The sequence below is a fragment of the Triticum dicoccoides genome, chromosome 3A (genome assembly GCF_002162155.2).
Source record: "Triticum dicoccoides isolate Atlit2015 ecotype Zavitan chromosome 3A, WEW_v2.0, whole genome shotgun sequence".
NCBI lineage: Eukaryota > Viridiplantae > Streptophyta > Magnoliopsida > Poales > Poaceae > Triticum > Triticum dicoccoides.
Window position 1 is genome coordinate 16,135,292 of NC_041384.1, and position 11,057 is coordinate 16,146,348.

Genomic DNA, 11,057 nt, shown 5'->3' on the forward strand with positions numbered 1-11,057 from the left:
TTTGTTTTTTCTTTCTGTGATTTTTTTAGGTTTTCCCTTTTTCTTTTTGAGATGGATGTGATGTCCATGGGTTGCCAAGAAAGTTTTTAAGGGTGAAGCTGAGATTTTTTTCTTTTTTTTCTTTAAGAGGGAGAAATACACGCATAACTTCCTCTCAAAAGGCCCAACCACTAGTATTATAGAGGTTAGAGACCGTGTCCATATCATCCAAAATATCATCTTTCATATCAGGGTCATGTTAGATGTATATTGTGTTTAAACTGCATATAAGTTGTCTTATACTCCAAGATATACTATATATGTCATCCAAATATCTTCGTTTATATTAGGACCATAATACAATAAGTTTAAACCACGTGTTACTTGTCTTATACTCTAAGTCTCTTTCTTTCGCATTGTACTCTATGTGTACGCCATATAGGAGTCGGATCACTAAAACATAGTGACAACAAAATTATTCTAGCCAACCTACAATTTCTATTGTATTATAGAGTTGTTAGTCTAATGACATCGATCCTAGATTTCTTCGCCACTTCCCTAGTGTATATCCTTGACAAGTGGTTTCCACTCGCAACATAATAACAAAAACACCATTGCTACACACACGACGATTGCTAGCCGATACATAAACGACATGGCTCCTCGCACCATTGATTAGCAATTCCGAACAGCCGTAGGCCCTTGCATTAGCTATCGTGCATATATCGTTCAGCCAAAAATCGTCTGTGAAGTAGTTCCGATAACGAAATTCCGTGCAACTCCATGACTGTGCAAAAATAAGAACTCAAACCTAGAAACTTTCGATCTTATGCCAAAAATTGTTGAAGGAACTTCGTAATAATTCACTACAAGGAACACATGTCATTTCATGTGCTCCCTGTGAGATTTATATTTTTACTTCGAAAAGGTTACAACAAAATTATGTGCACTTGCAGGCTATCAGTGGGATCGGGCGACGACCTTGGTGGGTCGTTGCATCTACTCTGGGTGGAGGAGGTGGTTGGAGGTGGCGGCGTCAGAGCTAGTGTCATCCATGCTCCAGGTGGTGGGGGGTGGATCTGGTGCATGCAACACTTGGAGGTGGACGATGCTGCCACGACATGCGTGTGGGCTGGCGTGTGACTGCGGGACTGGGCTTGGTGGCGATGGTGGCACTCGGAGGTGGAATGCATGTGTCCTTGTGGTGGCGTCGCGGTCTCGAGCCCTACTATGCTAGAGTGCGATGCTCCAATGCCGTGACATGCCGGCTCCTTCGGGAGACGCGAACTGACCTCTTCGTCGGTGCGGGGCGGGGGCATGCTCAGGCCAGGCCATGACAGGCAGCCGGTGAGGGTGGTGTGAGGGTTTCCAACACCGTTGGTGATAGATCTAAGGTTAGGTTGTGGTGGGCTCTGAGGTCTGCATTAGATCTGGCCCATGGAGGGCCCGCTACTCCGGTGGCCCATCTTCTAGGGCTGCCCCAACGATGATACTGGTTGGCCCCAATGACCCGCGTCAAATGATTCTTCTCGGTGACACGCGCCAGAGAGGTTTAGTTGCGCATGAGTTTGTGCGTTTTTTGCGTTCTAGGATTGCTTTGTCGTTTATTTTTTTTTGGTCAGCCCTCGAGGATTAACTCAATACTTTCTATCACTTGGTCGTGTGGCTTTATTAATATGGAATCCTACAAAAACAAAAACAAAACATCCATTGTAATAAACGTTGAAAGTTTCTTTGATTCAAAAATGGCGCTTTTATATTTTCAAAAAAAAGAAGATGATGAAAAGGCGGCGGTCAATTTTGGGTGGCAGTTGTTCAACGCTCTTCTTTGTGCTCGGCCACTGTTCTTGGCGGGTCCCACGGTGGTACAGAAACCCCACGCTCAGTTCCATGGCTCCTTCCTCTTCCACTCCACCCCACCCCACCCCATCCCCATGGGAGAGGAACAGAGCAGCTGACCCACCTTCTTCTTCTTGACTGAGCCGATCCAGCTCGCCTTCCTCCCTTCCAAACAATCAGACAGATCCACTCTTCATCCTCCTCCGCCGGACCTCCGGTCGATCCGTCCCGCGGGTGAGGATTAGGAACCCTCCATCTGTTTCTTGGAGTTGGTTTTTTGTGAGGATTAGGAACCCTCCATCTGTTTCTTGGAGTTGATTTTGTGAGGGTTTCTCTAATTTTCTCCGGTCGATCCGTCCCGCGGCCTCGTTTCCATCTTGTTGGGGCTTGGAAGCGGGGCAAGCAGGCGGAGGGGGCGAAGCGAGACAGGAACCAGGCTGGAGGTGGAGTGAGAAGGGGAAGCAGATAAAAGAAAGGTCCGTTCCATGTCTTGTCTTGCAGATATCTTCTTTTCAGATGATCTACTTCCGAATTGCTTATCCCACCCAAGTCACCTTAAACTAGTACCAGCAGTACGTTGAACAGTAAAACAGAGTTTCATCTCCTGACACATAGGTGGTGGTACTAGCTGAATGCGATTTGTTTGGGCTGAGCACACCTTTCAACCAAAGCACCTGGCTAAAGGCACATCATTCTCTAAGGTTCAGTAAAGAACCAACCTGCTGCTCTTGTAAACTGCAAACACAGTTGTAATTTCTGAACAAATCTTGCAGAAAATTCAGAACCCTGAGATTTTGTGGCTCTTGTCTAGTGTGAAATTCAGTAGATGAATCAGTAACAAACTCAGCCAACATGTAGTTTGAATCAACGCGGATGCTAGTGTTCTGCAATCATATATAGGTCTTTGAACGCGCACACTAAAAAATATATATTTGGGGTGCTTGTGACTGGCCGCATGACAAGAATGTTACTAGTACATTTGTCATCAGTAGTGCTTTCACCATTTCATGGTTTACCACGTGTGTTAAATGAAGAAAGTTCATGGCCGGTGCTCTAACTTGGAGGCGCTGTCTAGGCAAAAACAACAGTTAATTACGGGAACACTAGCTGCTCTGTTGACATGGTATTAGTATCTCAAACAATTCTTAAAGAGGGATAACTTGACAATATGGCAGTCAACTTATACTAGTGTTTTTTTGTACTTGCAGATTACTAAATTTATGGAATGTCATTTGCATATGCTTTAATTCCATTTTTTATTGATAGAGCATCATGGTCTAGTTTTGACTTGCATATTGAATAGCATTTTGTCGTATACAAAAAATAACATGTCAACACAACCCATCAGAACACCTTTTCTCCTTACTGTTTTGACATGGTTTCTCTGGTGATCTGTGTGCACAGTTTGATCCGGTGAAGCTGAGGAAACTTGGGCCCGTGTTTAAGAAGATTGGCTCCGTAACTGCTGTCAATTCCTCCAGTATAAGGTATCCTATTTTCATACCCTTGCTACCTGGTGCTCTTGTAAACTGCAAGCAAAGTTTTCTCCGTCAACTAGACCCGTCTTTGCTTGTTGAATTTCTGAACAAATCTTGCAAAAAATTCAGGACCCTGAGATTTTGCAACTCTGGTGTGAAGTTCAGTAAATGAATCAATAATAAACTCAACCAACATGTATGAATCAACACAGATGTTGAGTTTTGCAATCATAGGTCTTTGAACTCGCACACTAAAACATAGGGTGCCCTTAAATACATGTGATGTTTATGACTGGCTGCACGACAATAATTTTAGTAAATTTGTCATCAATAGAACTTTCACCTTTTTATACTTTACCACGTCTATTAAATGAAGAGATTTCCTGTGTATTAAAAAGGGAGTTTGTGACTTGTAGAGGCTATCAAGGCAAAATTAACATAATTGCTTAGATATAGCAACACTTAAAGAGGGATAAGTTGACGATTCAGCAATCAACTTACAGTAGTGTTGACTTGCAGAATACTAAGTTTATGGAATGTGTCTGAGGGAAGGAATTTCTCAGTGTCACCTGTGTATGGTTTCATTTTTATTGATAAACTATCATGGTTTGGTTTTGACTTACATATTCAATACAAGTTTGTGGTATACAAAAAAAATAACATATCCCCACAAGGCTTTCTATTTAATACAAAAAATAACATATTCTGTGTGAAAAAATAACATATCAACATATTCGATACAGTATTGTGGTATACTCAGTTAGCAAATACATAACCAGCAGCAGCATACCTTTTCAGCTTTTCCCCTTACTGTTTTTGACATGGTTTATCTGGTGATCTATGCGCACAGTTTGATCTAGTTCGACGGATATAGCTTCAGCTCTTTATGTTCCTGCACTACTCTTCATTAATCATTGCTCACACATTTTTACTATTTCAGGCCACACAATGACCTTAATAGATTTCATAGAGCTGAGCGATGATAACATTATTGACTTGAGCAGCGATGAGGAGACTGTTCATGAGGATCAGATTGCAACTCAACACCGGGCGATGTTGCTTGATAAGCAGGGTGTGTTTTTCCTTGCTGGTGAAGGAAGCCAAGGGGTGCAGGCCGTGTTTGTTGCAGCTGGTGAAGGAAGTCAAGATGAGCAGGCTGTGTTTGTTGCAGCCAATGAAGGAAGTCAAGATAGGCAGGCTGTGTTTGTTGCAGCTAGTGAAGGAAGGCAAGAGGCTTCTGAGCCCGGACATGCTTTGGAAGCTACCGCATCGTCCATGATTATGGAGGAAGCACCTCTTGTTGCAGCTAGTCAAGGAAGTCAAGATGTGCAGGTTGTCTCTGTTGCAGCTAGCGAAGGAAGGCAAGAGACTGCTGAGTCCGTACATGCTTTGGAAGCTACCGCAGTGTCCTTGGTTACGGAAAAACCACCTGTTGATACGGTTGTGCTCGCTCTCCCACATGCTGGATCACTGAATTGTCTTGGCTCTCCAACATCAGGGCCATTCGCTAGTAAATTCCTCTCGTTCCCCTTTTGTCATTACAGTTGAGTACATATTTATCATGCAAACGATCCATTTCAATGCAAACATTGCAACAAATTCCTAGTCTTTGAAGTGAGCAGCGGCCTTACCAGAAAAATGTTAACGGTGACTTGCTGCAGGCCTGACTTCCACCGCTCCGAAGGCTCTGACGTTTGAAGGTGGCGACACAAAGCTGGTGAGAGCGAAGGTGAAACGTCCTAGGAAGAACCACCATACCGGCACTCCTAAAGCTGTGACTTCTGAAGGTGGCGACGCAAAGCCCGTGAGACTGAAGACGAAACATCCTAAGAAGAAGAACCATACAGAAAAACCACCTCTTGGTACGGCTGTCCTCGCTCTCCCACATGCCGAGTCGCCGAATTGTCCTCACACATCAGCGCCATTCCCCAGTAAATTCCTCTCTATCCCTTTGTCATTACAGTTGTGTGCTTTATCATGCAAACAATCCATATCAAAGCATACATTGCAACAAATTCCTAGCATTTGGAGTTAACAGTCGCCTTCCCTGAAAAATGTTAACAGTGATCTGCTGCAGGCCTAACTTGCACTAGCCCGAAGGCTCTGTCCTCAGAAGGTGGCGACGCAAATCTGATGAGTGGGAAGGTGAAACATCGTACGAAGAACTACGGACCCTGCAAACTAACTCCTTAGACTGAATCTTTCTAGCTACTGTTGCTGTAGTTCATCTCATAGGTAACCACTCTTATTGTATCCGTACTGGGATCGGAGCTCGTGTTGCCCCCATCTCTCTGCATTCCTCTAGAATGTCAGTTGTGGGTGAATTTTGGGCTGGTTTTGTCAAGCACGTCATTAGGTGGTATTTTGGTGAACCTGGAAATGGCGCGCAGCTGCTGTTATCTGGGAGCTTAGGAAACTACTTAGAATTTAGACTTTTTTGCCATCCTGTCTCCAGGCTGAGATGTAACCAAACCAACAATAGATTGCAATTTGTGAGAGCAATTGCATTTTGATTTTTTGTGAAAAAAGTGTGTTTTGGCTTTGGCAGATGAAGGCTGAAGCTATATATATAGTTTAGTTCTGTTCATAGATGAATGTACTAGTGTGAGTGTAACTTGCACGCCTGGTAATGTTATGCATGACATAAGTGCTATTTGCTGTGGTTAAGAATACAAGCTTTTGGAGCATTACATTTCTGCCTTGAAATTTCCTTTTTATATTTTGCAAAGACTTGAAAGATCTTTTAAAACTATCGATTTAATGCTAGCTATGAAGAGAAAATTTCAGACATGCCACGGCCAGCTAGGAGATATGCATCTGACAAAAATGGGGAGGGAGCAGACTAGTTTGTGAGGGCGCAGTACTTTTTTTTAAGAGTTTGTTCGATTTAACAAACTACTCCCTCCCTCTGTACAAAATACTTGTAATTGGGGGAACTTGGAGTATAAATGAGCAGTAGAGAGATATTTGAAAATAAATAAATAAATCATTTGCGCCATTAGAGAAGCTAACAATGCATGATTTACTCCTACAAAATTTTAACTCAAATACACTCTTAGGTTGCTCCGTTAACTCCTGTAACCTTCGGGGCCTTGCCATTTTTTTAAAGAAATTGAAGTGTAAGTCTAATCGCTAAGATATAAGATAATCTTGGTCGACTTATTAGGTACATAACATGGAACCATATTTGTAACGGTGAATAAGATGTTATCCCATTATATTTCATAGTCAACAACAACAACAAAGCCTTTAGTCCCAAACAAGTTGGGGTAAACTAGAGGTGAAACCCATAGGATCTCGCAACCAACTTATGGCTCTGGCACATGGATAGCAAGCTTCCACGCACCCCTGTCCATAGCTAGCTCTTTGGTGATACTCCAATCCTTCAGGTCTCTTTTAACGGACTTCTCCCATGTCAAATTCGGTCTACCGCGCCCTCTCTTGACATTCTCCGCACGCTTTAGCCGTCCGCTATGCACTGGAGCTTCTGGAGGCCTGCGCTGAATATGCCCAAACCATCTCAGACGATGTTGGACAAGCTTCTCCTCAATTGGTGCTACCCCAACTCTATCTCGTATATCATCATTCCGAACTCGATCCTTCCTCGTGTGGCCACACATCCATCTCAACATATGCATCTCCGCCACACCTAACTGTTGAACATGTCGCCTTTTAGTCGGCCAACACTTCGCGCCATACAACATTGCGGGTCGAACCGCCGTCCTGTAGAACTTGCCTTTTAGCTTTTGTGGCACTCTCTTGTCACAGAGAATGCCAGAAGCTTGGCGCCACTTCATCCATCCGGCTTTGATTCGATGGTTCACATCTTCATCAATACCCCCATCCTCCTGCAACATTGACCCCAAATACCGAAAGGTGTCCTTCCGAGGTACCATCTGGCCATCAAGGCTAACCTCCTCCTCCTCACACCTAGTAGTACTGAAACCGCACATCATGTACTCGGTTTTAGTTCTACTAAGCCTAAACCCTTTCGATTCCAAGGTTTGTCTCCATAACTCTAACTTCCTATTTACCCCCGTCCGACTATCGTCAACTAGCACCACATCATCCGCAAAGAGCATACACCATGGGATATCTCCTTGTATATTCCTTGTGACCTCATCCATCACCAATGCAAAAAGATAAGGGCTCAAAGCTGACCCCTGATGCAGTCCTATCTTAATCGGGAAGTCATCGGTGTCGACATCACTTGTTCGAACACTTGTCACAACATTATCGTACATGTCCTTGATGAGGGTAATTGTGACGCCCCCGACTCAATCGTACACTAATCATGCACGCAAATGTGTACGATCAAGATCAGGGACTCACGGGAAGATATCACAACACAACTCTAAAACATAAATAAGTCATACAAGCATCATAATACAAGCCAGGGGCCTCCAGGGCTCGAATACAAGTGCTCGATCATAGACGAGTCAGCGGAAGCAACAATATCTGAGTACAGACATAAGTTAAACAAGTTTGCCTTAAGAAGGCTAGCACAAACTGGGATACAGATCGAAAGAGGCGCAGGCCTCCTGCCTGGGATCCTCCTAACTACTCCTGGACGTCGTCAGCGGGCTGCAAGTAGTATTAGGCACCTCCGGTGTAGTAGGGGGGGTCGTCGTCGATGGTGGCGTCTGGCTCCAGGGCTCCAGCATCTGGTTGCGACAACCGGGTAGAAGGGAAAGGGGAAAAGAGGGAGAAAAGCAACCGTGAGTACTCATCCAAAGTACTCGCAAGCAAGGAGCTACACTACATATGCATGGGTATATGTGTAAGGAGGCCATATCAGTGGACTGAACTGCAGAATGCCAGAATAAGAGGGGAATAGCTAATCCTGTCAAAGACTACGCTTCTGGCAGCCTCCGTCTTGCAGCATGTAGGAGAGAGTAGATTGAAGTCCTCCAAATAGCATCTCCAAGTAGCATCTCCAGTAGCATCGCATAGCATAATCCTACCCGGCAATCCTCTCCTCGTCGCCCTGCGGAAAAGCGATCACCGGGTTGTCTGTGGAACTTGGAAGGGTGTGTTTTATTAAGTATCCGGTTCTAGTTGTCATAAGGTCAAGGTACAACTCCAAGTCGTCCTGTTACCGAAGATCACGGCTATTCGAATAGATTAACTTCCCTGCAGGGGTGCACCAACTTACCCAACACGCTTGATCCCATTTGGCCGGACACACTTTCCTGGGTCATGCCCGGCCTCGGAAGATCAACACGTCGCAGCCCCACCTAGGCAAAATAGAGAGGCCAGCACGCCGGTCTAAACCTAAGCGCACAGGGGTCTGGGCCCATCGCCCATAGCACACCTGCACGTTGCGAGGGCGGCCGAAAGCAGACCTAGCCTAGTGGCGTTCCAGTCCAATTCGGCGCGCGCTGCTCCGTCGCTGACGTCTGAAGTGCTTCGGCTGATACCACGACGCCGGGATACCCATAACTACTCCCACGTAGATGGTTAGTGCGTATAGGCTCGTAGCCAACTCAGATCAAATACCAGGATCTCATTTAGCGTGTTAAATATTCGCGAACGCCGAACAGGGCCAGGCCCACCTGTCTCCTAGGTGGTCTCAACCTGCCCTGCCGCTCCGCCACAAAGTAACAGTCGGGGGCCGTCGGGAACCCAGGCCCACCTCTACCGGGATGGAGCCACCTGCCCCTTCAGCCCCCATCTCCGAACAGTATCACAGGTAATGTAACTGTGTAAAGTATATCGTATATGCCCGTGATCACCTCCCGAAGTGATCACGGCCCAGTAGTATAGCATGGCAGACGGACAAGAGTGTAGGGTCATTGATGGAACACTAGCATCCTATACTAAGCAGTAGGATAGCAGGTAAAGGTAACAACAGTAGTAGCAAGGACAGGCTATGCAGCAGTATAGGATTAACTGAAAGCAGTAACATGCTACACTACTCTAATGCAAGCAGTATAGAGTAGAATAGGCGATATCTGGTGATCAAGGGGGGGGGGCTTGCCTGGTTGCTCTGGCAAGAGAGAGAGGGGTCGTCAACAACGTAGTCGATCGGGGCACCCAGCAGCGGCGCCGGTCTCGGTGTCTACCGGAAAGAAGTAACGGAGGGGGAACACAATAAATAACAGAGCAATCAAAGCATCACAAAGCGTAACATGGCAATACGCGGTGCTAGAGGTGACCTAACGCAGTAGGAGGTGATACCGGTGAAGGGGGGAAACATCCGGGAAAGTATCCCCAGTGTTTCGCGTTTTCGGGCAAAGGAGCCGGAGGGGGAAAGTTGTGAGTTTGATAGGTTAGGGGTGTGTGGCGGACGAACGGGCTGCGTATCCAGAATCGTCTCGTCGTTCTGAGCAACTTTCATGTTGAAAATATTTTAATCCGAGTTACGGATTAAAAGATATGATTTTCTAAAGATTTCATTAATTTCTGGAATTTAATTAATTATTTAATTAATTCGAAAAATGGATTTATGACGTCAGCATGATGTCATGCTGACGTCAGCAGTCAACAGAGTTGACTTGGTCAACCTGACATGTGGGTCCAGGGGGGACCCACCTGTCATCCTCTAATTAGGTTAATTAGGGTTTAGGTTAATCTAATTACAGTTTAATTAAACTTAACTAGTTAATTAAATTAATTAAACCGGATTAATTAACTTAATTAATTCATTAGTTAATTAATTAATTAACAATTAATTAATTGGTTAATTAATTATTTAATAATTAATTTTATTAATCACTTTTATTTTTATTTAATAATTTTATTTTTAATTCTCTTTTTTTTAAACCGTTCTGGGGTGTGGGCCCCGTTGTCATAGGGCCACTAGGCCTTAGCGGACACGGGCACACGGGCGCCGGCAGTGCGCTTACGGGCGCACCCGTCCAGGGCCGAGCCCGATCAGGGAGGCGAGGCGAGGCCACCGGGGCACGGTGGTGTTTGGCTAGTGTGGACGACGGCCATCGGGGGTGGATCCGGGCGGCGCCGCATAGGGGAAGCGGGACGGCGGGCGACGGCGGCCACGGCACGCAGTGCGCGGCCACGGGGAGCAGGGGACGGGGCGGAGCGCCGATGAGGGAGCGACCAAGTGGCTAACGAGGCGCTCCAAGGGGCGACAGAGGGTGGCCGGAGGCGGGCTTCAGAGGCGAAGTAGCATCGGGGCCCGGCCTGCAGCAGGCGAGACGAGCCTGGCGGGTGCAGGCGGTGGTCGTGGGGCGCGGCCCGGACGCGTCGTAGGAGGGAGAGGAGGTCGGGGTGCGGTGAGCACGGTCGCGGGCGCGACCAGGGGCGAGCCCGGGCGCGGCCAACGGTGCGGCCGGCGGGCGCGAGGGCCACGGTGAGCACGAGGGCGAGGGAGAGGGTAGGAGAGGGGGAGGCCCGGGGCCTCACCGGGGTTCGCAGGGTCAAGGGCAGCGGTGCTCGAGGTGGGGGACGGGGACGACGTGCGTAGAGGAAGCAGGCCGGTGATGGCGTCCGGCGAGGTAGCTTCGGCGAGGTGTTCCTCCAGGCGACGGTGACGGCGACACGACGTCGAGCTTGGGGACTGTGGTCGAGGACGAGTGACTGAGAAGGGGAGGCGGCACCGACGACGGTGGGTGACGGGGTGGCTCCAGCGGGGATACCGGGCGGCGTCGCCGAACGCCCCCGATCCGATCTGGATCGGGGAGGGGGCAGAGGGGGAGTGGAGCGAGTGGGGGGGAAGAGGGCGACTGGGAGAGGGGTTAGGGTTTCGGGGTGAGGGGCCATATAGGCCAGGGGTAATGGGCTGGCCGGCTAGCTGACTAG

General features: G+C 47.2%; 1 protein-coding gene across 4 annotated transcripts; it reads left to right on the forward strand.

Moving 5' to 3' along the window:
* The first annotated feature begins 1,854 nt into the window (after positions 1 to 1,854).
* LOC119266726 lies at positions 1,855 to 5,963 on the forward strand. 4 transcript variants are annotated; one of them, XM_037547991.1, is made up of 6 exons: positions 1,855 to 2,052; positions 2,213 to 2,294; positions 3,223 to 3,305; positions 4,237 to 4,839; positions 4,958 to 5,227; positions 5,374 to 5,963. In XM_037547991.1, the coding sequence occupies exons 4-6, from the start codon at positions 4,245 to 4,247 to the stop codon at positions 5,487 to 5,489; spliced, it is 981 nt and encodes a 326-aa protein (XP_037403888.1). In that variant the 5' UTR covers positions 1,855 to 2,052; positions 2,213 to 2,294; positions 3,223 to 3,305; positions 4,237 to 4,244; the 3' UTR covers positions 5,490 to 5,963. The 4 variants fall into 4 exon arrangements, with proteins under 4 accessions (XP_037403888.1, XP_037403889.1, XP_037403887.1 ...); XM_037547992.1 differs by having other exon boundaries at positions 2,225 to 2,294; XM_037547990.1 differs by having other exon boundaries at positions 1,855 to 2,294.
* The last annotated feature ends 5,094 nt before the right edge of the window (positions 5,964 to 11,057 follow it).